Raw genomic sequence first — 27,634 nt, forward strand, 5'->3', positions numbered from 1 at the left:
ATTCTTACCATGTTATAATATCATAGATGATAGTTATCCATAATTGTATTAAAGATTAAACCAACTTGGATCAAACCATATATTAAAATCTTACGTGTTTTTGAGCTGTAAACAAAGCAAAATTAATTTTTGTTACAAATAGGCAAACAGAAATTTATTACGAATCCACGGACTTGCGAAGAAAAAGAACCGGAATCAATTCAAACCAGAACTAGATAAGACAAGCAACATAAGGCTGACCAAGGAGGAGATGTGGAATCCGAAACAAAAGCACTTTCTCCTATCCTAAATCCTGCAATAAGATCAGCAATTTTACAAGCGTTAAACCAAATAAATTTACTTTCTTTATAAAAAGGTCAAAAAAGAAAGGGAAGAGACAGAGCTTAAATTTGGAACTCTAAGGGAGGGATCAATTAATGCTGTTGAGTTTTTCGGACAGGACTCTACTAGTGCATCAGAGCATCCCTTATACGTCTCATCTGCTTAATATTAAGTTCTTTGGGTGTAGCCCACAAGATATAAAAGCAAATACTCATCCAGCAACTTCTCAACTGGAACACTATAGGCAACTAGGCGAACAACAACACTCATCATGTTTACTCCCCTGCATGGGCGCCCATAAGCTGAATTCCAGGGAGGCAAACCTCGTTTAATTGGCACTGTTTATGCTATATAATAGAAATATCAGAACAAAAATATAGAAATAAGGCAGCATCATTCAGCCAGGTGGGGAGGGGAGGGGAGCCAGCCCCCCTGCCCCTCCCCCATGCTCCCCTGTAGATATAACTCAGTTTTGCAAACGTAACTTTGTAAACCTCTGAAGATATGTTATATTTCCCCATTACTATCTCTTTTTGATCTCTGCGTGTAATTTCACATATTTTTTCCATTAAGGGCTAGGCACACGTAGCTGATTTCGGGAACCAATTTCAGCAAGGGTGTATTACACGTCAAGTGATTATAATTAATTATCCTAAGAGACGGGGCTTAGTGACGTTTTCGGTGATTAACCATCATTAGTTACGTTCTAGACAAGGAATGTACTAGGGCCGTAGAGCTTTAGGCATGTAATTATTCGTATTTAATTATTATCGTAAATTAATCGTAATTAATGATGATTAATCACCGAAAAAGGTCACTAAGGCCCGCCTCTTGGCATCATTAATTATAATCACTCGATGTGGAATACACGCTTGCTGAAATCAGTTCCCGAAATCAGCTACGTGTGCCGAGCCCTTTAACTAACTCGTAGTACTTCAGGCAGTAATCCTACTAACCTTTGACGTCATTTACGTCTCCGTGAAACCATTAGGATAAGTAATGGGACTTATTGGATAAGTAGTCTTACCCCCATGAACGTTTGAATAATTCAAATTAATTGCTTCAAAAAATTTCCATAAAGTTAGGAAGTGTGAGCGCGGCGAACTTTACGGTGTGTAACTTTGCGGAATACTTTATTAACTTTATTGACGCCCTGGGAGCCCCGCTTTAGAATACTCCACTGCACTATCAAAAAGCGAGACTTGGCAAAAAGATTCTCAATTTAGGAAGAAGTAGAAACGTGTTTTGTAGGGTCTACAATTTTTGGCAAGGTGAAAAAGAATCTATTTAAGCACTGATAAAATGAACAGTGAAAGGTTTATTTTAATAGATTAATCAGATGAAGAAAAAGAGATACTATTAAAACAAATTATTTAGGCTAGTTAATACTCTTTTCCAGCTATAATTTTAGCCTAACTTCAAAAGACTTGCAGGTAAATGTTTAAAACTACCTCCACTCATCCCCCCTCTATATAATGGTAAATTACTGCACATTACTAGTTGTTTTTAACTCATATTCCATCCTATATTACTATCATAAATATAAATCACTGCTTACCTTACACAACTTATGCTTTTAACCTTGTTCATTAAAATATATTCCAAAATCCTATTTAAATCCTAAGCCATTTAATTTTCAACCCATGCTGACTTTCTTTATGGTCTATGAAACCAGGTTTGTTGTGATGTCACACTTATCAGACACCCTTACCCTTAAGGGTAGCAGGCACATGCCAAACAACTCTGTTGATAAGACCATTTAAACTTTTCATATACGGAATAATTTCTGTTTGTTTTAATATTTAATGTTGCTCCTTACTTTCAGTTTAAAAAACCTTTTTTTTATTTAAAGGCTGCGAACGCGGGGGGTTTGGGGGGTAGCAGCCCCCCAACTGTGCCTCCTAATCCCTGTATGTTTTAAGGTTCGACCTTGTAACTCAGCCTCTTTAATTCTTTAGAAAACGTAGTTTTTTTCAAATAATTTCTGCATGTTTTTGTACAGTTTATTACTTATTATTGCTTGACTAACTGTTAGATGATTGTGTATTATTCTTTTCTTTCTCGACAGGGTGTTTTAAGAGTTGACCTTGTAACTCAGCCTCTTTAACTCTTTAGAAAATGTAATTTTTTCAAATAATTTAAAAAAGAAACTGAGTTTCTTTTTTAAAGTTTAAATTCAGTATATAAAAAATTTGCTCTGACGGTGAATTGAACCAGGGTTTTCCGCCTAACAGTCAGAAGTATCAACTGCTGGACTAAAGAGACACAATTGTAATTGTTTTTTAGTAAATGGAATCTATTTTCAATGCAAGCAAATTCCCACAAAACTTGATATTTGGTGTTTGGAAAACAGGGAAGGAGTGATCAGATTGAGCTGAAATTTCAAAGATAAGCTCCCAGGCCCCAGGAAAGCTTATCCTCTAAATTTCAGCCCGATCAGACAACGTTAAAGGGGGGTTGTGGTGGGAAAAATTAACATGGGCTATTATAGGAAAACGAGGTTTTTCGTAAATGTAAATTTGGGGGATAATTTTTTCGGTCTGAAAATATCAAAAGGCCCTAACAGGTCGAATTCTGCTTCGAATGAGTCCTCATTCACCCAGATCAGTTGCCAACTGTGGCCTGTAGGCATGGATAAGAAAAAAAAAGAAATGATGATGAATTTTAAGTGGCTATATTTGGTTTTTTGAAAACAGGGAAGGAGTGATCGAATTGAGCTGAAATTTTGAGGATAAGCTCCCGGCCCTAGGAAAGCTTAACCTCTAAATTTCAGCCCAATCAGACAACGGTAAAGGGGGGCTGTGGTGGGAGGGTTGAAACTTCCGGCCCAGTTTGCCCCATGAAGATAAAGTCAGGAGGATGAAATTTTTTAGTTTGAGCTTGGGCTACAAAATGCAATTGCTGCCGTCTCTCTGCAACCTCTAGGACCGGAAATTGCTTAACATTAGGGTGGGTCGCCTCTTTGTAGAGGCACAAGTGTGCCTCCTTGATTATCCTCTAAATTTGATTCTGATGTTTGTAGTGCTCTATGTCTTAGCGCTTTGGAATATTTAAAAAAGCTTCAAAAGTAAAATTTTGAGTTTGGGGGAAGGGGGATTTCAAACACATCTTCCCATGACATAACTTGTCCTCTTAAGTTAATTCTGATGTTTGTAGCCCTCTGTGTCTTACCTAGATCACAGCACCATGCCAGCACATCAACCAAACCCCGCCAACGAGAGGCTCGGTTGATTGCCACTGAAGTGTCACAACGTTGCTGGCGCGCCGCCAGAAGAGGTGGCGGTGTTTGGTTGACTTTGAATTAATTTTGCGGGAATTCGTTATTGTGTCAACCGCAAAGTCGGAGCTTTTCTTTTCTTGTGTGGTTTAAGCATTTTGATTTTCCTGATTAGAAATCAAGCAGGGATTGCACTATTCCCAAATTTTTGGGGATTTCCCCTGAAATCTATGTGCCACCCCAAAAAAAATTTGGTTCCCCAAATCCCCGAAAATCATCCAATCATGTTGCCACCCCTAGTGATTTATCACTAGTGACTATCCCTGCGAAATATTACTTTGTATACCATAATTCTTCACTACTCTCTTGTACGTTAATTTTCTTCTCTTGTGTTACTTTGCATATAAACCAGACATATGTAATTACAATATACACGGCTCTTCATATACTGACAAAAGTATCGTCTTTATGAGATTAAGTAATAAAAACAAGTTTTTTTATTAACTGAAAGTAAGGAGCGACATTAAAACTTAAAACAAACAGCAATTATACTGTATATGAAAGGGACTGTCTCCTCCTCCACGCCTTGCTCTTTACTTTACTTTAGCGTAAAGAGCTTAGGGTTGAGGAGAGGACATCCCCTTTCATATACAGAATAATTATTGTTCATTTTAAGTTTTAACATCGCTCCTTACTTTCAGTTAATGAAACTTGTTTTTTTATTTAATTTCTGAACGTTTTTCAACTAATGCTGGTTTGATTTTGGCTCACAGTGCATTAAAAATTAAAACACAATTGGCATATTAGTTTTGGAAGATTTATTTGGGATATGAAGGGTCACCCCTCCTCAATACCTTGCTCTTTGCACTAAAGCTGTTTGCACTTTTAAAAAAGCTTCTTATTCTAATTAAAAAGCCCCTTTTTTCAATTTTAGTAAACAGTCAAACTTTAGCATAAAGAATAAGGTATTGAGGAGGGGCAATCCTTCATATATGGCATAATTTCTGTTTGTTTTTCGAGTAATCCTGCTAAATCTGGCTCATCCTCTATGAAATATACCCTTCCCCCTCACGGAACTCCTCCGTGGAAATTTCATCCAACGTAAAGTGCACCTCCCCCGTCAAATTCCCTCCAGACAATTCTTTCCTCGCTGAGAATCTTCCCTCTCTGTAAAATTACTTGTGGACAACTCACCCTGAAAAATTCTCCTTAGCATTTTTTCATTGGAATAAGACTTTAATCTATATATCGGTTTCTTGGCCACTCCAGAAATGCCCTCTTCCGTGGAAATTATTTCCTAGAAAACAAAACGCACAGGAAAAAGCCCCCGGAACATCTCCAAATAAAAAAATTGGCAAAGAGAATGTAAAACAATTAAAAAGAATTTCATATAGTAATTCTGTCAATACCCCCCAGTGTAGCATTTCTCCCAGAATATTCACTCATCTGAAATTTCCCTCCTAAAGGAAGATTCTTCCCTGAGAAATCCACACCAAGCACAACGTCCCCCCTGGCTAAGGTGCATCTTTGCACTTTTAAACGTTTTATGGAGAGTCTGTAACTACACAAAGTCCATGCTAGTGTTTCAATAGACTCAACAGAAGCTTTATGAGTGCATGGACCAATAAAAATAAAAACATCTTCTCATAACATAATTTGTCCTCTAAAAACAATTTGGATTTTTTTACTGGTCTTATCTCTTGTCAAATCCTTTCCCTAACTAATATTTTAAATGGCTTGCTTATCAACGTACTCTTCTACCCCATTGCATTTGCATTATACCCTTAAAGCAGTTATGATAACAAAGTTCTGACATCACAAATGGGTTTCATAAGCAGGTCAGCTATATAGTAAATAAATTTAAAGAGATGAATGTTAAAGGAAAATAGGATTTTGGAATATATTTTAATGAACAAGGCTAAAAGCTGAAGTTGTGTAAGGTAAGTAGTGATTTATAATTATGATAGTAATACAGGATGAAATGTGAGCTAAAACAACTATTAATGTGCATTAATTTACCATTATATAGAGGGGGGAGGAGTGGAGGTAGGTGCTTCTAAGTACCTTCCTGTGACATACTTGGAAATTCAATTTTAAACTCTTTATAGACTCTTAAAGATGAGCTCTTTTCTTTTAATTTTGGCTATAGAAAATGGTTAAAAGATTGGTTAAAAACTTACTATTTGATTATAATTCCATTTTGCTCAAAGTTCTATAATCCACAGGCATTGATTCATTTTCATCCAATTAGATAAATAATTTATGGATCTTTTAAAATTGCTGTGTTTACTTTAAGCCTTGTTTAAACCCATGTACCCATAAATTGAAACAACTATAATGGAATGAGAAACTAGAAATGACATTAGAAATATAAACATGAGGGGGGGGGGTTAAAGGCTAGGAATATATCCAGAAAAAGCATAAAAAAGACATCAAGTGATATTCTAATTATCAGGTCATTAATGGACATATTTCCAAATTTATCTCAATTGCTACCTTGAGTTAATTTTATAGCCTAGGATTACATGAGATGATCAGAGAGAGGCTATGGATGAATTATCAAAAACACAAATGAAACTACAAATATGAATATAAAGTTAATAGCCTAATTTAAAAATGTCTCTTTTTTTTGTTCTATTGTGTCTCCTTCTAAAGTGCTGCTATTTTAGACCTTTGCCCAAATTATATATTTCCTTTGCATTTTGTCATACATCATTCTTTTCTTCAAATATATTTAATGGCAAAGAAGCAACATCAACAGAATCAAGAAACAGAAAAATGCACAGATAATGTATAATTTAGTCTATATATTTGCACATTCAGGGATGGGGATGAGAGTAAAATGAATTGCTTTTAGCAATAGTATGAGCAAGTATTTTAGTAGGCCTATTTGTTAAAAGTTGCCATCAGAATTTACAGTATTTCTTCTGAGTAGCCCTAACTGTAAATTGATAAAATGGCTCTTTCCAAATACCTTCATTACCTTAATTTGCACTTCAGAGCAAAATAAGGTCCAATGTTGGATCTGTTGAGCTCCATTGTTGAGATTGCAGTTAAAAAAATTTACATTAAATATAAAGAATGGGGTTGTGATTGTGTTTACAGCCCAGTGACATGCCTTCTGACTTAGATTGTGCTAAGATAGTTGCAATTTAAGCACACTTGGTAACAGTGGCCATAGATAAGTATGATCAAGGGGACCATTCTTATGTAGTTTAGAGTAAACACCACCATACAACATCAATTGAGTATGTAAGTTGGTTGGGTATGACAAGCAGCATCAGCATCCCAGCCCAACTTTTTTGTGTATAAATATATATTAACCACTATTTATAAGAAACAGATGATGGCTCCAGTTGTATCTTGAAGGTTTGGCTTCCTATTCTTTGTTAAGTCTCCTTTTAAAAGCTTTAGCTGATGTTGAAGACACTGTCTTCTCACTTAAACAATTCCTATCATCAATGACCCTTTGGCTAAAGAAGTCTTGCCTGATTCTACAGCTAACTCTGGGCTTATAAAGCTTCTTAGAATGATCTTGTGTTTGTCTTTCATTGAGTAACTGGGTAAAGAGATGATTTTGGGATTGGTTGACAAATTTATGTTTGAGTAGCATGCCACTCTGCTTGCATTGGAAGGTCAAAGATGGGACTTTTGGGTTAGATAGCCTTTCACTATGGTTTCTCACCAAGTCAAAAGATGCACTTGGTGGTCCTCCTTTGTACACCTTCAATCAACCTGTATATCACCTTTGTAAAAAGAACTGGCAAGGCAGGTTCCAAAGTCAAGAATTGGTCTCACAATTGCCTTGTATAGCTTCAAGAAGATTCCATGTGACTAGCTATTAAATGTTTTTTAATAAGTCCAAGGGTAGAATTTGCTTTGGAAACATTTTGTGCAGAGTTATCATGGAACTTTAGAAGATTATCAGTAGTCACTCCCAGGTCTCTGCCACTGGTACAAATTTGGAGAAGAATAGGGGATGATGTCTGGTTATCATTCATAGTGTATTGATTCAGAGGATTATTGTGATCAAAATTAATGGTGACACATTTTGATATGTTGAAAGAGAGTAGCCATCAATCTGCCCATGCCTGAATGTGATCAAGATCAGTTTGTATTGATCATTTATCAGGTACACCAAATAGTTTTGAGTCATCAGCATAAAGGGTTAAGTGGTTGCTGACTTTGGTAATCATATCATTTATTTAAAGAAGAATCAATGTGTTCAGCAAGAAGCAGTATTCCCTGGGGAACAATGCTTAGAACATTATAGGGCTGGAGTAGACACATTTGCTGTCTATTGTGAAGAGCTCTATTCTGAAGAGCTACAGTCTGAAATCTACCAGCCAGGAAGTCCATTAGCCAGTCTTCTAATTCATGGTGGATTCATGCTGTTTTTTACTTACTACTACTTCTACTTTCATTCTGTATCCTGTATTGATCCTGCCAGTCTTCAGTTTACTATAACGTAATCAATAAGGTTTGCTGTCTTACCATCATGTGAATACCATATTAACTTATGAGCCATTTTATGACCAAACACCATATTGGTTATAACTAGATTGTTATAACAAAATTGCAAAAGTCTGTATCCATTACTGTTTTCTTTTCCTACACCAAATTTACCTAGGCTAGTAGACCATCTATCTCTATTTTGACTGACCTGGGCATTAAAATCTCCTAGTAAAAACATCATATTTCTACCTGGGACCCTGTCTATTTGCTCCTGTAACTGTAAGTAAATTTCATATGAGTCACTAGTATCTCTGTCAGTTGGTTCTACAGGGGCATATATAACTGATACCCTAAACTTTTTAGTCATACAGTGAGCAATCAGTAACTGTAATGCAACTAATTTGCTCCTGGATGTTGTACTTTAAGTTGGAAATGGGAACATTATCAGGTTGATTTCTGAAGACTGATGCAAATTGCTCATTTAGAAGATCAGCTATATTTTGGATGCCAATGACTTTGTGTCCATTACTTGTTGATTTTTGCCATTACTTGATACATAGTTCCAGAATTTCTTTGGGTTCAACTTACTCTGGTTGGTGTTTCTTGTCTCAAAATTACAGTAAAGTTGTTTGGTGAGATTCCTTAATTTATTTTAGGCTTTGACATATTTTTCATAATGGCCTGGCTTATCCTTTTTTCTCCAATGGCATTTCTTTTAGTTTCTTAGTCATCTTATGCTAGCTGTCATGTATGGTAAGGTCTTAGATACAGGGGTAAAACTTTCTATTGTGTTCTATTGCCAAGTTACCATGAGTTGAGCCCAGAATTTCTCCCACTGCTTGTTGATCCCATCCTGGAGGGTCAACTCTCAGTTAATCTGCCTCAATGTGACCCTAATTGCCCCATAGTCTGTAAATATCTTTTTTTATGTTTGTTTTTGGCTTTGTGTAAGAGATATAAGATATAAGAGGTATTTATTTTGAGAAATTACGTTCACAAGCCCTGAAGGGTAAACTTGAATTTGGAACTCCATGAAAAAACAAATAGACAAGAAAATCATAACAAAAGCACAACAACTAAAAAATTGGTGAACAATGCAAAAACAAAAAAAAATATATCAGAATGCTATATCATTCCTTTGTCAGTTATATTAAAAACTGCAAAATGGCAATTAATTAAAAAGATAAAAACTGATAAAATAAAAAAAATAATATATACATAAAAAATGTTTGAAAAAACAACATAAAATGGGGATAGGGAACAAAAAAAGAAAAACGAGCTGTTTCTTTTATCTGTAAGAGATAAGATAAGATCTATGTACAAATTAACAACTATTTATTATATCAGTAAATAAAAGGGATAAATTTTTTTGTTGTACCACAAGGTAGTACAAAGAATGGGAGATAAGGTGGGGATAGGCTGGGACACAGTTTGTGGAGGACGATTTCTATCAGGGAAAGGGTTTGCAGTGTGGGGGTTCAGAAGTGCCAGCTTACCAAAAGGGAGGCACAAACTATTTCTTCTTCTCTCAAAGGTCTTTAGTTTTGAAATATTTAACAAATGCAAATATGGTACATTGCCCTCTTTAAAAATAATTCTTAGAGCTCTTTTGGACATTTTCAATCTTTTGTGTTGCTTCATTTGAGAGACCAGGGTGCCACACAGGACAAGTATACTCTAATATGGGATGACAAAAGAAATGTATACTTGTAGTAAATGTGATTAGGGGCAACTAAATTTATTTAAAAGTTAAGGAGGGAAAGCAAGGAGTTTGCTTGTGTAGGATATTATTTATATGGGCATCCCATTTCAAATTCGAAGAAATTTTAACACCAAGGAGCTTAAGAGATGTGACAGGTTTCAGGAGGAATAGGACTAAGAAAAAGGGGAGGGGATTTAAGGAAACTTACTGAGACTATTGCGGATTTAGAAGGGTTAGCTGTCATGTCAAGGGAAGAGGCCTCACAAGCAATATCTTGGAGGATGCCCATTTGGTTGCTAAAAATGTTTTTATGACATATCTCTAAAACTGTCCAGTCATCAACAAATTTCCACCAATTGTCTTAAGGGGTTGAAAGGGTGTTAATCATAAGAGAAAAAGGAGAGGGCCTAGAACAGTTCCCTGAGGAATGCCAATAAATATAGGGGGATGATCTGAGAAACAATTTAGATATTTAACTGCTTGAGATCTATTACAGAAAAAAGAGGCAACGAGCTTAACCAGGGAAGTTTCAATGCAGAATTCATTTATAAGTTTATCTATGAGTAAATTGTGGTTAGTCAAATCTAAAGCTTTTTGAAGATCAATAGAAATCAGATTAGGCCAAGTGTTAGGTTTTTCAAGTAATTTCCCATGGTATCAACAAGATTGATCAGGTAATGAGAGGTTGACATGGATTTGAGATTACCAAACTATCTAAGATCAATGAGGGGGAGGACTTCCATCTTAAGCCAGTCTGCAAAAAAGCTTTCATACAGTTTTTAAAAAATTGAGGTGTTGGTAATGGGATGAATGCCATCAAAGCCAGGCTTCCCATTTTTCTTTTTGATTGGGGTAATTAAAGCCTTGTTTCCAATAGTTGAGGGAACTGTCCAGATTCGGTAATTTCATTAAACAGGGTGGATAGGGGCTTGGAAAGGTAATCAATGAAAGCTTTAATAAGAGGAACAGGAATATCTAAGGAGCAAATGCTTGATTGTTTTAGTTTTTAAATTTTTTTTACGACATCAAGTGGGGAAATATGGGGGAATGAAAAAGGATGAGGAACATCTGGAAATACGTAAGATAGTGATGGGAGACTCTGGACAATAGAAGCCAGAAACTTATTGAAGTCATTAGCTGTGGTCTTTGGAAGTTCATTTATATTAAAATTTAGTTGTTCTTGACTCTTGCGAGTAAGTTTTTTAATATAAGAGTACCAATTCTTTGGTTTATCATGGCACAAGTTTTTAATTTTGTTTTTATAGAATAGAATAGAATATGATTTATTGGCTAAAATAGCATAAAAGCTAGCATAAGCATGTCAGAATTACCATAACCTAACCAGAATTATCTTTTCCTTTGTGTTTCTGGCATGGACAGCTTTTCTAATTTGACTTTTTAATTCCTTTCTTAATTTATTTGCTTCAGCTAAATTACCCCTGTTAAATAAGTTTATTTTCGTGTGGATTAACATTTTTATGTGATTATTTATGTAACGTTTATCACTGGAGCATTTTTTGATTTTTTTTTTCTGGGAAACATAATGAGTAGGAATTAATTAGTTTTTTTGTGAAAAATCAAAATTTTATCATCAAGGTTATTAGAATTATAAAGGTCTGACCAGCTTTCACTGGTCAGCTATGAACCAAAAAAAGGCCTGTGTCACTTAGGGGATAGCAAACCCCAATGGAGGTAGTAAAGGAATGTTCAATGGCTGAAGAGGGAGAAAAAAAGACAATAGTGGTAACTGCCTCTTAATGGTGGCAGTGCTTGCAGGGGGCTGTAATACTTACTCATGTTTGAACAAATAACATCCAGAGAGGTGTTACCTTTTGTTGTAGATATTTTAACCAGTTGTTTGATATTAAGAGAGGTACAGATAGAGTCCATGCTCAGGTCATTTGCATAGCCAAGTAAGAAAATACCAGCATTTGGATACTTGGATAACACAAAGTCAGCACTTATCAGGAATAGTTGTATGAATTTGCGTTTCTGGTCAATACTTGGTTAGGGGAATGATAAAAGATGGTGGTTACAATTAAATTGAAAGGGGGGAAGTACTTTTGATCTAAGGCTCTGCCATAGGATTTCATTGTAATCTGATAAGTTGAGAATGGGGATGAGTTTAGGTTGGAGGTTATCCCCAACAAAAAATAATATACAACCCCTTTTTTCCCAAGAGGGTGATTGGGAGGGTGAAGTTTTATAAACTGAGTTTAATTGCTGATTTTTAGGAAATGTTAGTTCTGGGACTGAACCTCTGTCACAGCTATAACATTAATTTTATGAATTTCAGAGATACCCTCAAGTTTGGTAATCTTGTCAAAATTTAGGCTCTCAGCATTAGTAAGTAGTAAAGTTGGAAATTTAAACCGATTTTGGTATTGGTATTTTTATTTCAATTCGGGATGGAGTTATTTGGGGGTTGAAGTTTATGAGAAGGATGCTGAGGGTAAGGGGAGGGTTTTGAGGCACTATTTTTAGTGGTTGAGGAGGAAGGTTTATTGGGACATAAGTTGAAAATAAAACACTGGTTCACACTAGAGTCACGTAATTCGATGCTTCATGGAAGTAGTGTCTTCTTTGTGGTGATAGAATACAGTGGGGGTCTTGAATTTCCTGGACTGAGCTAGTGGTGGTGCTTCAATGAACACTGGTGTGTTACTTGACAGGCTTGGTGACTCTCGTTTTTGACAGAGTTTTCTTGGCACTTTTGGAGGGGGTAGAATTTATTTTCGTTGAGCTGAACTGCTTGTGGTATCTCACTGACCTTTGATGTAATGGTGGGAAGGTTTGATGCAAATTGTTTTTTGACAGGTCCAAACTGATGAGAGAAGGAATTGGAGGGGATGCTGACTGTTGGTTTAAAAATTTTCAGCACTATTTAAGAGCTTTTTAAAAGATTTTTACCCATATTTCAAGAGGATTTAACTACACTCACTGAAGCAAAGCCTAATTCTAAAACTGTCACAAACCCTGGAATACAAGAGTTTGCACCCAGGGACACTACATTCATCCTTCAAACAATAATTCTTGCACAGATGAAGGTATTTACACAGCTCGTCTTTCTTGCAAACCCTTCTCCAGGCATATTTGCATATAGCCTTAATACCATTAACTTGCTTCCTGGATAGTTCATCACTAGTTTTGAACTCACTTTTGTTTTTACCTGCATAATTAATGTCAATTTCAGTATGAATGCTTGTCCCTGAGAGGGGGTTAAAACCAAGACAGTTTAATCCTTTAAACACACAAATTTGTCTTTTTATCTAAGTTGAACAAATCACTGCATTCTTATCAATAATTTTGTCATTGACCTTGTCTTCTGTTAAATTTTGATTTTTGATGATGTTATCAGGAGCCACATTAGCATCAATAAGTCGTGTTTGAATATTTGTTTGAACCAGAACTTGGGGATTTCTCCTTTTCCTGGATTGGAAGAGACTGGGGATTACAAACTGAAACACTTTTTGAAGTGGTTAGGGTGGACATTTCTTTAATAACGGTTTCAAGTTCACTCATAAATGATAATAACTGCTGCATTGGAGGGAGGAGGTGTCTTGTTTTAGGTGCAGTAGGAACGTTGTTTAACAAGTCGGACTGGCAAGAAGCACAGGTCTTGAATACTGTATCTTGATCAGGGGTTTGACAACTGAAACCAGTTGTTTTTGAAACGAAATTGGTTTGGCAGGACGCATCGGACATGGTTGAGGGGGGACTGTCCTGGGGCATGAAATTGGTTTGGCAAGGAATTGATTTGAGAGATGATAAGGGTCATAACATCACTTCCTTAAAAATGTTGACTAGGTATGTTTCCAATGGGTCACACGGAGGTGTCTTAAGAGTAGACAGGGTCTGGGGGGAACAACGCAAAGAGTCATCAAAAGCTACTACCTTGCCATTAGTATCTTCTTTTGTAGTACCATCTAGACAAGAGCCAACTTTTTGACCACTTAGAACGTTCAATACCAGAGCAATGTTCACAAGAGTAAAATTCACAGTTACTGCACTGAATAGAGTTAATAGTAACTCTTAATCTGCATTCCTGGCATACTCCCTTAGCCATTTTTTGAACTGGAATGGGTTTTAATATATTATAAACACAAGTTCAAACAGTTCAAAAGTTCAAACAGATGTATTCCCTTTGAGAGCTAGCTCAAGACTATGGGTAACTAATTCAGTGGCAAGGTGTTCACTTTTACCAATAAGTGTGAGATAATTTATCCTTTGGATCAGTTCACTATTACCTTAAATTATCTTAATTCTTCTTCTTCTATTTTACAGCAGGCGGGCTTTTCAGTAACACTATTTAGCCCTTTTCCTTTTGCTTCACTCTGTGGGCTACAGAGCTACTGGCTTGATTGCCTCATATTTATTAGATATATTCAGATATCTTTCAGCAGATCTTTCGACTCTAGGAGTTCAAATATAAGATGATAGATGTCGATTTCTATGCTCTGTGTGCAGGTATAGTTGACTAGGCCCTTGGCTGATAGTGGGATTTTGTGGTGTTTGAAGTATTTTAACAGTTTAGAAAGCAAGGTATGTTGTGCAGACGTCAGCATATTACATTCAAATAGGCAATGGTCAATTGTTTCATTATTCATATTACAATGCCTGCGAAGAGGGGACAGGGGAATTGAGCCACTTGAATTAGAAAGCTTATATGAGAATGCAAGGAAATTTAGTCCATTTGTTCCAGAACGAATTCTATGATAAATTTTAGAAAGATACTTATTGGGAAAGGGGGAAAGGATAGGATTAATCTTATTAAAATTAATATCTGATAGCCTCCATCGGTAAATATCTCTAATTGGGATTGGTCTCCCACTTGGCTGGTCAATATTTATAGCATTTTTTGCTATTTCATCAACCTGATGATTACCACTTATGCCAGAGTGGCTAGGAATGTACTGAAAGTAAGTTTTTATGCCACTTGAAGCAAGATTATCAATAATACTGAGACAATGATAAGTGTCAATGTCCAACTTATATTGAGGAGCTGAGGCCAGCAACTCCAGGCTTGATAAAGAGTCGGAATAGATGATAATATTATTCAAATTTTCAATCAAAGATTGGTTTTGCTTAAGGTGTTCTAATGCAATGATTATGGCATTTAACTCAGCAGACATTATAGATAAATTATTAAATAATCTCTCGCCCATTGCAATTTTCAGGTGAGGAAGGAAAACACTACTTGCAACCTTCTCATTCATTGCAGCTTAAATTGCAGCTTGGAGCGAAATTAAGGATTTTCATCCATGTAATGCTCTGTTGTGACTTCGATGGGTTGTTTGCTAAATTTGGGCTGAGGACTCAGCAGCTTTCCAGTTGTACAGGAACTCTTGCTGTAGCTCTTCTTTGTTTAGATTTTTCTTGAATGCACCTGTTGAATCAGCAATCACTGTATCCTCAGGCAGTAGATTCCACAAGTTCGTTACTTGTTGGCTGAAAAATGGCTTCTTTCTCAGACTATGGAGCATTTCTTGAAGGTCTTTTTGGAATGACCTCTAGTCATAGAACGTTCTGGGGGGGAGAGGGGTAAGGAGACAAGGGAGAACATTTTTGGAAATAATTTTGTGGGCCATCATCATGTCACCATGTTCATCTGGTATGCAAGAGTAGGAAGCTTCAAGTGATGTAAACGCTCTTTCTATGGCATTTGTTTGAGACCTTTGACCATTTTGGTTTCTCTTTGTTGAACTCTTTCTAGAATTTTTTTGTCCTTCTTGAAATAGAGTGATGCCAGGGACATTCCAACCTCTAGGCACAGGTAAACTAGTGCATTGTAGAGCTTCATAAACACACTTGGGTGTCTGCTGGAGATAGTTCTTTTGATCGTTCCTAGAGATTGGAGGGCAGACGACGATAGAGATTTTGCATGGGTGCTGAACTTTAGTTGACCATCAACAATGACTCAAAGATCTCTTTCTTCAGAGACTGCAAAAAGGGGTTACCTTGGAGATGGTTTTGCTGATGCATGTTGTGATTGTCAAAGTGGATTACATTGCATTGGTCAGCATTGGGCGAAAGGAGCCATGTATCAGCCCAAGTCCCAAGAATATCAAGGTCCTTTTGAATAGATTCCTGGTCAGAGGTTGTGGCTTCTTTATCAACAAGTTTTGAATCACCAGCATAAATAGTGAGGAGGTTTGAAAGAAGATTGGGTGTATCATTTATATATAAGTTGAAGAGACTTGGCCCAAGAATGGTCCCCTGGGGAACGCTGCTTAAAACACCTGTAGGCAAGAAGAAATGAGGGACACCTCGAGAGTCGTGAACTCTTACAACTTGCGTTCTTTCTGAAGGGAAACTCTGTATCTGCTGGACAATAACATCATCAACAGCTGCTGCTTTTAGTTTGGTGATGAGGAATTCAAGGCAAACCCTGTCAAATGCTTTTCAGAGGTCCAGGAGCACCATGTCGATAGGTAAATCATTATTCAATAATGATGTAACATACTCATATGTGCGTATTAGATTAGTATTAACAGATCATAAAGATCTGAAGCCATGTTGATTGGAAGTGAGGATGTTGTTAATTTCCAAGTGCTGAATTAGAGCTCTATAGGCAAATCTCTCAAGCACCTTTACAACTGCATGGGTGATGCTAATAGGACGGTAATTTTCTGCATGATCATTAGGGCCTTTTTTGTGGATTGGTGTTTTATAGGACTTTTTCCAATCCAACGGTAGCTTTCCATTTTGTAGGCACAGCTGGAAGAGTCTACACAAGGGAGAATTGAGAACAATTCCGCATTCCTTGAGAAGCCTTGGGTGTATTCCATCTGATCCTTTGGATTCATTAACATCAAGTTTTTCCAGGCTGTTTAAGACCATATCTTCAGTAATTGATAATTTTGGCATTGGATGACATATTAAGTTTGAGGGTGCTGCAGGGATAGTTGAACAAGACTGGGATGGTGAAGGCAAAGGCAAACTGGGTATTCAATACATTAGCCTTATCTATTGGCGATGTGTAGGTTATGCCATTAAGTTTAAGGTCAAACACTAGGTTAAGTAATGTTGGTTACTGGTGGGGGCAAAAACATGTAGCTTGGTTGATTGCTTGGAAAGTAGATAGATCTTGAATAAACAACAATAATAATTTCTCTTGGAAATCCAATTTAAAACCCTTAAATTTACTCTAATTTGACATCTAATTCCTGCCATTAGCCTACTTGATAAGAATAGTGGCAATACCATTAGCACCATTACATTCCTTACTTTAATGCTTCTGTTCATTATAATAGTCATTACCCTGACAATGCATCACCCATTGATGGTCTCATTAGCTATATAGTCTCAAGAAATGTATATATTATCTTATCTTCTCATCATATTATGTTTTCTTTGTTAAATCAGGCTTATTGAACAGATTTACAGAACATGTGAGGAACACTTTGTCTAAGCAATTTCAAAAGAATCTAAGTGATTCTAGTGCTAGGTTTTGGCTCCATGGGAAGATGTCATTTTAGGATTAAACTGGCCTTTGTTGGCCTTTAAATTGTACTTAAAGCCCATTATATATTGTTTAGCATGCTCATGGTGTGTCTATGCAAGTAATACAATTGTCTAATAGTTACCATTTTACAGCATGGTTGCCTAATTAAAAGGATATATTTGCTGAAATTGCTTTTGAAAGCTTACAGTGCTATGTCTCTCAGTCCTTAATTGTGCTACCCCTGGTTATGTGGCAGTCTGGGAAAGTGGCTTTTCTGAAGGAAAACACTGCAATAAAAAATGGTGGTCAAAAGTTCACTTGCAAATTACCCACTCCCTTGACAATCCCATATATGTATAAAAGGAATATCTTAAAAAAAAACACAAAAACAATGAAATTCTTACTGTTTAATATCCAGGATGTTTCTATTAATCAGATTGACATGTTCCTTTTTTATCATTTTACCTTTCTTAAATCATTTAAAATAATATTTTGTAAATTATACACTCAATCACACAGAGGTAAATTGCAAACTGAGACAGAGCTATAATACATGACTGCAGTGATGTAATAAAGGAGTACATTAGGGCCTATGTATGGGACCATCAGACAGGGAGGGGGTGCATTTGTGACTGAATTCATTGGTTTATTTAGAAAAACACCCAGAAATGAAATTAGTATGTTCTCCTTGACCTAGTGTCATTTATGCAATCTTGTGTATATTGAACAAATGAAGGTTCAATTGTAAATGAGGACTTTTGTCTATCTTGTAAAGTAGCTGAAGATGAAGGAAACCCTCATCAGTGAATCCAAATCCTTGATGATTGCCTGGGAAGGTATTTTAAGTACATACCTCCACCCCTTCCCATTCAAAGGGCACTCTCATTTGATGACGTTCTACAATCTTGTATCTTATAACGTGAAACCTTGAAAAACAGATGTAGGCTACTGCTCAAACAAGGCACAAGGGAAGTGCATTTGGCCTTTTACCTTTGCCCAATCCTGATTTATGAGGTTTGAAAGATTTGGAAATTTGTCACTTAAATTTAGGGGAAAAGCTGTGATATTGTTTTAAACCCTGATAACATAATATGAATTACATTCAAAAACTGACGCACTTAGAAAGAGACTAAAACCCTAAAATTAATCTGTTTTTTGTTTTTTTGTTTTTTTTTTTTTGTCAAAACCTAGAGTAGTGCAGACATGATATCTATACAATCTTCTAAGTCCTAGAAATAAGGAAAGGGTATAGATGGCTGGTTAAACATTTGGTGGTTTACTAGTTTTAAAATAAACATGTTTTTTTTAAATAAAAGTAGTGCCTTCAGATTCCTTATTCTATAATCTTTACAAATGTCATGGTTGCTTCTCTGACAATGTACCCCCCTCCCCTAATGGGTAACTATATTCCCAGGACACTTAAAAACACTAAGCAATGGAATTCTTACTTTAACAACACTTATTATTGATCTGAATCCTGCTTGCACTTGGATAAGTATTTTCTCATTTTCAAGCCAATCTCTCAACCTAAATATCAAAACCAAGCAAAATAATTTACGGTACTTACCACATTCCCGATAAAAATAGACCTAAGCTTTTGAGTAACTTCTTTCCACCTGTCTCAAGTTGAGGCACTGCTACCATAGTGTCCAATGAGTGAGAACAACAAGCTTTTTCCATGATAGACAAGAAAATTGAGGCCAGCATTGGTATTAGAGTCACTGCTCCTAAATTTAGGGCTTTTGTAGATATACCGTCTGTTCCTGAACCATCCTTCATATTTTCAACTGATTCCATATTTCCTGTTGAGAAGCAGGCTTAGTTAAATCATAGTATTTCTGTCTTATTGTGTATGACACTATTCCTAGACCTAAATCTCTAACCACTGAACCATTCAACTCACTCACCCTGACATAGTTTGGTTGCAAAATCTGGATATAATAAAAGTTAAACCAAGACTGAAGTATTGGCTAAGAAAGAATTTTTTGGACTTTAAACTGAATTGAGTAATCACAGTCTTCTAGAGGATATAGTAACAAGTTACATAGGAGCCAACTGAGTTTCTGGGTAATTTTTTTTTAGTGTCAAGGCATACATTTTTTTTAAGTGATTTATATCCATTAAAAACCTGTCTCAGAGACCCAAATATATGGTACAATACATATTCGGTAAAATATTTTCAAATTTCTGCTCCTTGTAGCCAAAAAGCTTTTTTCAAACCATAAATTTGCCATGAAATATAAATATTCACTAATTAAAATCCATTTTGGGTCTATTAGAACATTACCTTAAATTGCAGCTAGGGGCAATCTAAGGATTAAGCAGCTAGGAGCAATATAGTTAGAAAAGAAACCTCTCAAAATCTCCTCCAGGAATTTTCTGAATTCATGCTGCTCAAGTGAACTAGCCTGTGTTTGACTAACTAGCATTGCAATGAAAAGCATTAGTATTGTTTTCTGATGTAAACTAAAAATTTAATCTGGTGTTTTGATAATATTGTAGTTGTGACCTGATCTGCATTTTGGCATACACTTTGTTTCAGAGGACAGTAACCATGTAAATCCTATACTTTAGGGCATTATTGGTTAAAAGTTGGTGTAAACTACAAATTTAGGCAAATATTTTTTGTTTTTCATTTTCAAGAGCATGTAAACTATTATTTTTCTATTTTTGACTTCTTTTTCTCTCTTTTTGCTGCAGCATGCTGATGTCAGAAAAGATTCAATTGAATTTTTGGTTCACTATCCAGTAGTAGCCTATGCTTCATGTGGTTGAATAGGGTTCTTATCTGCATTTACTCTGAATGCTGCAGTTTTTTTTTTATATATACATTAATATTTCTTTAAGAAAGAGTTGTCAATTTATTCTACCCCCCCCCCCTCCCCTTCTTTCTACTTAAGATGGTTGACCAAAAGGAAGGCACCAGTGAAGCACCAGGGGCTGCTCAGCAGTCCAGTTCTGCAGACATTAAATTATGTTTTTTTTCATTGGCACCTATTTTAGCTGCACAAACTAGTTTTGAAGAGGATGTGAGACCTATCACATCAATTTTAGCAACTGTTCCTTTGTAACTTGGCTAAGGATCAACCCTGGTCAAATTTGGATTTGACAATCCTAACAGCCAAGAAGATTTGTTTTTGGGTGATGAAAACTTGGAAGTATCCATAATGTACTCCAGTTCTGCCGAGCCAGAAAAAGAAGATGAAACCAAGTGCTTGTAAGGTAAATAGGGAAGTTACAGTGGCAGCCTGAACCCAGAGATAAAGCAGTATCATGCCTAAGGCAAATTCTCAAGAAATCCGTTTTTGATAAATGGCTTTTGTATACATCAATTTCCAATACAGCATATATGCTTCAATGAGAATAGGCTGTTTGAGAATAAAGCCCAAAAATCAGTGCAGCAGTATGAAAGCATTAATAAGAAATTGTAACCTTAATATATTATTAAAGCTAGCTTATAGCTTGTGTTGTGGGTAATCTTGGAATATATTATATTGCAAAAAAGACACTATTCTCTGTCCTAAAAGATGCTTCTGAAGACTTGGAATTGTGCAAAGAACTCAATCAGAGCATTAGGGCCATTACGTATGGGAGGGAGGGGGACACCCCCCTCCCCCAATGTTTTGATCACTCAGTAAAAAAAATAATTCGGTAAAATCGTGGCGCTTTGTACCACGATTTTTCAGACGCCATTAAAATTCTTTGTTCGGTTCAATAAAGACCACAAAAATACTCACATGTCGTATAAAGAAATTTGAAACTTGGTTGGTAAACGCAACAGCTTTACCGACTCCTGCCGTGATTTTATAGATGGTGCCACGACTTTCCATTTGGTTAAATAAACAGCATTAAAAAGTGACATGATATGTACCAAAATATAAATCTCAGTTTGTAAATGCAGGGGTTTGACTGACTCGTGCAGTGATTTTGCTTATTGTATACGAAATTGACATTATGCTCATTATTGACAAAAAACAGTCAGTAAAAATGACCAGCCAGTCAGTAAAATCGCTTGCCCCCCCCCCCCAAGCATTTTGGCTAGTAACAACACTGCAGGGCAGAACTAAAACCAATGGGATTGGTGGACACATCATTGCTTCTGCAGAAACAGATGTGAGATGAGAAAAGCTTATTTCTCCTTAATAGCTGATGAATCTACAGACAAAGCCTGGTAGAAGGTCTTGGTGCTTATGGCCAAGTATAAAGACTCTAAAGAAATAGTGCTAGGGGGCTTTTGCCTGTTGCTGACGCCTCTTCAGAACAAAATAAGTGTCTTATTCTTGGAGATCCTAAAAGCCTTGGAAAACATTCAAAGGACTTGATGAGCCTTGGCTTTGACAATGCCAATGTTAATACTTGACAACAAAAACATATTGAAGTGCTGTTGAAAGACCATGTGCCAGATTGGTCTCTGCTTGGCTGCTACTAGCCCCTCTCTTGCTCTCTGTTATGCAGAGAGCAATGAAAGCTAAGCTTATACAGCTAAAAAGTTTCCAGAAGGAATTGACATTTTTACATGTGATGTAACAGCATATGAGGCAGACTATGCAAAGAGGCATGATAGACTAGGAGGATGTCAGGATTTTTGCTAGGTGGAAAATTATAAGTTATTGCAGACTGCATATGTAATGGTTTTTCTTACAAGCATCTAGTTAAGGAGCCCTGGAGTAGGGGAGCTCATTCTTACTATCTTTCATGAACTACTCTTAAGGAGAACTACAGTTTGAGATTGATAAGTAGAAGAAAAGGCTTCCAAATTGTGCCTTTATTTGCAACCTCTTAGTGAGTTACATTGTACTATCTTTTGTTTGTCCCTATGGAGTCAGTATACTGAACAGAGAGTTTCAGGCAGTTGTAACATAGATCCAGGGGCTTTTGGAGAGTTTGTAGCAAACCTACCTGCTGCTTCTCAAGTATTTTATTAAACAAGAAGAAATAGCTCTTGCATAAGATATATTCAAAGTTCAGTTAGCCCCACCTTAGTTTCTTAATTATATTAAATAAAAAAAACAAGTTTTTTAAACTGAAAGTAAGGAGCAACATTAAAAGTTAAAACGAACAGACATTATTTCGTATATGAAAGGGACTGTCCCCTCCTCAACGCCTTGCTCTTTACGCTAAAGTTTTTTATTGTTTACAAAAATAAAGTTGTGAGACAGAGTGAAAATTTAGCGTCAAGAGCGAAGCGTTGTGGAGGGGTCAGCCCCTTTCATATACGGACTAATTTCTGTTCGTTTTAAGTTTTAATGTCGCTCCTTACTTTCAGTTTAAAAAACTTGTTTTTTTTATTTAATTTCTGATAGTTTTTTATTTAATGAAGCTTTTATTTGAGTAAAAATTTTACTTTTCTTTTGATAAATGGATTTCTTTACAAATTAACTCACGTAACTAACTTTTATATTCGTATATTTTTCTTCTGGCAAAAAATACAAAGTTGCAGATTTTTGCAGATATGAGCTTTAACCTATGTAATAGGGTTTTCTGATACGCTGAATCTGACGGTGTGACTTTCATTAAAATTCTTTCTCTTGTAGGGGCAAAATTCCGTTTTTAAAAGTTTCGATTACTATTGAGCCGTATCGCTTGTTTTTTTATTGTTTTTTTTTTATTACGTATATGTTATTACGTATATGAGGGGGGTCTGCCCGTATTCCATTACCCCCGCTTTAAATTAAAATTTAAAAAGAAAATTTATCAACAAACCCCAGAATAACAATTGCCTTTTAAGTAGAATATATAGATCTTTTGAAAGCAATAAAAAAAAACTGTAGCGTAAAGTGCGAGTTATTGAGTTGGGGCATAACCCCCTCACATAAGTTTCAATTTATGTTCTTTTTAATTTAAAATGGTGATTATTACATTTCATTTTAAAAAACTTGTTTTTTTTTTTTATTTAATTTCTGCTCTTTTCTTAAATAATGATTGGAAATCTGGCGCCCCCGTCCTAGAAATTTCCCGTCCACCCAAGACACATCCTCTACGAAAATCTTCTCCAGAGTAACCCCCTCCTCTAGCCCCCCCTCCAGAAAAAATCCTTCCTGAAAATGGTTGTATACTTCCCAATAACCAATAAATAATGCTGGCAAGTCCGGCGTCCCCTTCATGGTGATTTCCCTTCCCCCATAAAAACTTCCTTCATGAATAGATCCTCCAACATAACCCCTGACCCACCCATCCCTCCGACTAGCAGAAAAAAACCTCCTGAAAACTTCTGTATACTTCCGAATAGCCAATACTATATGTTAACATTGGGTAAAGTTCATATCTTTTAACCCTCCCTCTGGGTACTTCGGGGGATTAAGTCATCCCAAAAGACATATTTATCATATTTTCGACCATGCTGAACAAAATGGCTATCTCAAAATTTTGATCGGGTGACTTTGGTAAAAAAATAAGCGTGGGAGGGGGCCTAGTCGCCCTCCATTTTTTTTGGTCACTTAAAAAGGGCACTAGAAATTTTAGTTCACGTTCGAATAAGTCCTCCCATAATATTCTAGGACCTCTTGGTCGATACAATCCCCCCTGGGGAAAAAAAACAAACAAACAAATAAACACGCATACGTGATCAGTCTTCTAGCAAAAAAAGGAAAATTCCACATTTTTGTAGATAGGAGCTTGAATACTCTACAGTAGGGTTTTCTTATACGCTGAATATGACAGTGTGATTTTCATTAAGGTTTTATAACTTTTAGGGGGTCTTTCCCCCTTTTTTTGAAAATCAGCCAAATTTTCTCAGGCAATTTACTTTTGATGGGTAGCACTAAACTTGATGAAAATTATATATTTGAATTCAGCATTGAAATCTGATTCTTTTGATGTATCTATTGGTATCAAAAACCCCTTTTCTAGAGTTTCGGTTACCATTGAGCCGGGTCGCTCCTTACTTACAGTTCGTTACCACGAACTGTTTGATTAAGCTGAGGGTAAATGATCTTTGCCACTTGAGAAGCCCATTGAAAATACTTATTGTTTTTAAGTATTACACAAATGACATTCAAACTATTCAGATGATTTGAGAGAAGGGGGAAGATTGTTGTACCCCTCTTATTTGTAAACCTCAGTAAAAACTTGTGTTATTATTTTTATGATGTGTGGTTGTTCATGTTATGACAAGTAAGAAATGCATTGGTCAAAATGTTCAATCGCAGTAGTATTAATTGTAGACTTGTATTGGTTTCTTTTTTAATTCTTAGTTTAGATTTTACTTAATTTAGGTTTTGTAGATTATTTTAGATTTAGGTTTATATTTAGCGTTGAAGACGCCTTATTTTACACAGGCGAAATATTCGCATCGTTTTAGTTAGTCTTTTTCCTTCTACTGGCCATAGTCCTGTTTGTTTCTTCGTATTGAAATATTTTTTCTCTCTTTGTTTTTTTTTTTAAGCCGAAACGAACAAGAATTAAAATAAATAATCATATCAAACATAAATATAGAAGATATTGCTATAGATAAATAACTTAATTCCAAAAATAAATTATCCTGTCAAATTTAAAACAAACGGAAATCACCACAAACGAGTAGGGCTACCTCTCCCTAAACCTTCGATTATCCATAGCGTCATCTATGGTGTACAGAAAACGGTCCGTTTTTCGAGGAGTTCACGAAGAACAATAGGGAAATCTTTTTTGTAAGACAGTGGATATAATTTTGAATGAATATTTCGGCCCTATGTCCAAGGGCCGTCCTCAGCAAGACGAAAATATATAAAAGAAGAAAGACTCACAACCACCTGGGACCAATCAAACTAAATTTTTTTTTTTTTTTTCAAATCAGTCCCAGCATCCTTACTTCAGCTAAGTTCAGCCAGGACTGATAAAAAAAAAGTGAGGTAAAATAAGGCGATTCAATGAGATGAAAGAAAAAATAAGTTAAAAACAAGTTCTTATTACTAATCCAGCCTTTTTGGCAGCTAACCTCAAAGGTCTTTTTGTGACTGGTTCTGTGTTAATGTCTATTGGTTTTTTAAAATATTTTGTAAGATCATTTTTAATTTAATGAGTCTTTCTTCTTTTATATACCTCACTTTTTTATCAGTCGTGGTTGAACTTCGCTGAAGTAAGGATGCTGGGACTGCTTTGAAAAAAAAAAAAAAATCATTTTTAGTTTGATTGGTCGCAGATGGTTTTGAGTCTTTCTTCTTTTATATATTTTCGTCTTGCTGAGGACGGCCCTTGGACATATTGCCGAAATATTCATTCAAAATTATATCCACTGTCTTACAAAAAAAGATTTCCCTATTGTTCTTTGTGCTTTTTTTGTTTGTTATGGAAATGCAGTGCGGCCTTCGTTGCTATTTTCGAGGAGTTCGTTTTTATTTGTCATAACATCAACAAGAATACAACAAAGGAATAATATCACAGCGATAATGGAGGTTTGCAAATGAGAGTGGTGCGACTTCTCCTTTCCTAATCCATTAAACTGTTTGAGTGTCAATTGAGTTATATTAAAAACAGTTTTATTTAGAACAGTGGGGTCCCTATTAATTAAAACATTTAAAAATAGCAATGGTAATTAACATCAATGGAAAGGACTTATAAAAGTGGAATGATCAGCTAAATATATTGATGTAAATTCCTTGTAATCCAAATGAAAATTGATTTTTCAAGGTTATGATTACAATAGAACAAATATATGAATTATGTTTCCTTTGACACTTAAGCAAAAGCCAAAAAATTAGATTAGATCAATTCGGGTTTTGAGTTTATTATTTATGCACGAAGTGCATTGGTGTTGATTCTTTTTTATCATTATCTGTTAAATCCATCCTTGATAAAAGGCGGACACTATGTAGCCTACATAAGATTTGGAAGGCTATTTTGAGATAATGTCTTCGTGAGTTTTTTTTTTTTTTTTTTTTTTTTGTATTGACAACGATGGTGTCGTTCAAAAAAAAAAAATGTGGGGAAGGAGGACAAATGCTATTTTCATAAACCTATGGGGGGGGGGGGAGGTTGAATTTTTCTTCAATGACGAAATAACGGCATTTTTCAGTTAGGACATACAAAAATGTGATTTTTCAAAATCTAGAGTGGTGTAAAAAATGCCACCCCTTACCCACCCATTGTTGGAGAAAGCTGGATTTCATTCCTTAGGATATATTCAAGCTATCCACCACATGACTAAGAAAAAACTCTACATTAATTTTTCTCTTTGATATGTTAGGATTGATAAAATTTCATATAGAGAACTATATTCAATAGAAGCAAATATAATGTTCTTGGTTTTTTATTTGCGTTTTCTTTTCAGGATGTTGTTTGAAGCTGGAGTATATCTTGGTGTATTCCATGATACTTTCACTAGATTTTAGACATGAATACAAATGAAGAAAAAGACTCTATGAAGTGGAAAGAGGACAGTTTATGTAGAGACTTTCTTCGAAATTCTTGTCAAAGAGGGGAAAGATGTAAATTCGTTCATGCTTTTGGTGATTTAAAAAAAGACCTTTCTATAAAGGAATTACAATTCTGCCATGATTTTCAGAACACTGGCTGTCCTAGAAGATTATGTAAGTTTGTACATTGTACAATTGAAGAAGAACAACAATACCTTGATAAAGGTGTGTTGCCATCGCATGTTATACAGTCTTTCATTCAGCGCGGCATAATTCCCGATGCAATTGTAACTGAGCCTGGTGAAACACCAATTTGTAAAGATTTCTTAAAAAATGACTGTTTTAGAGGGGATAAATGTAAGTTTCGACATGTACAAATTGAAACGCAGGAAAAAAAGGGGGCCTGTGAATTGAAGCGGTCGGATCAGGATCTTGAGCCTAGGTTAAAACGAATCAAGTCAGATAATTATATCACTGATCAACAGTGTGTCGTTGTATGTGAACCCAGTATCTCTACAGAAAGCTCGAATGAAATGAGACTTGTTCGAGAAGAAAACAATTTCTTAAAACAAAAACTTGAAGAAATGAAAAGACAGCTTTATAATTTAATGGCAACTAATGAGTTCCTTCTGGAACAAAATGCCCATTTAAGACTTGGTAAAATGTCATCAGTTGTGTCCGGGATTTATCACCCAATTAACCAGCTATCGTCTGCTGGTGGCAACCTTGGCGTAATTACTCAACCGGCACAAAGTGTATCAGTTATTACACAGAACGGACAACCTGCAGTATCTGTCTCAACAGTCCCAACAGTTCAAACTCTTGCAACAATGTCCCTACCAACTATGACTGTGCCTGTAACTCTTCCTCAAGTGGCAACCGTTCCGGTGTCATGTACAAACGGATTAGCAACAGTCTCAATTGGGCATGTTCAAGAGACGCTACCAACCTCTTATGCTACACTTGCAAGTAGTGCTAACCTTACTTCAACTATTCAAATACCATCAAATCCTCTTACAATAAATACTGCTGCAACTTCCTTAGGGATAACCAATGTGCCATGCTCTCTTGCATACTCGGTTATGTCTCAACCAACTACTACTTTGGCATACCCTTAGCTCTTTTGTTATATTTAAATTATATTAAAGTATGGTGTCTTTTAA

The 27,634-nt window shown here is 35.9% G+C and overlaps 1 protein-coding gene across 1 annotated transcript; it reads left to right on the top strand.

The window, feature by feature from the left end:
• The first annotated feature begins 1,494 nt into the window (after positions 1-1,494).
• LOC148939907 (zinc finger CCCH domain-containing protein 10-like) lies at positions 1,495-27,634 on the top strand. The gene is made up of 2 exons (XM_089105830.1): positions 1,495-1,592; positions 26,387-27,634. Exon 2 carries the CDS (start codon positions 26,450-26,452, stop codon positions 27,587-27,589), a length of 1,140 nt encoding a protein of 379 aa, XP_088961956.1. The 5' UTR covers positions 1,495-1,592; positions 26,387-26,449; the 3' UTR covers positions 27,590-27,634.

Source organism: Artemia sp. Qi Xiang Cuo, chromosome 20, assembly GCF_049724085.1.
Source record: "Artemia sp. Qi Xiang Cuo chromosome 20, ASM4972408v1, whole genome shotgun sequence".
In the NCBI taxonomy this organism is placed as follows: domain Eukaryota; kingdom Metazoa; phylum Arthropoda; class Branchiopoda; order Anostraca; family Artemiidae; genus Artemia; species Artemia sp. Qi Xiang Cuo.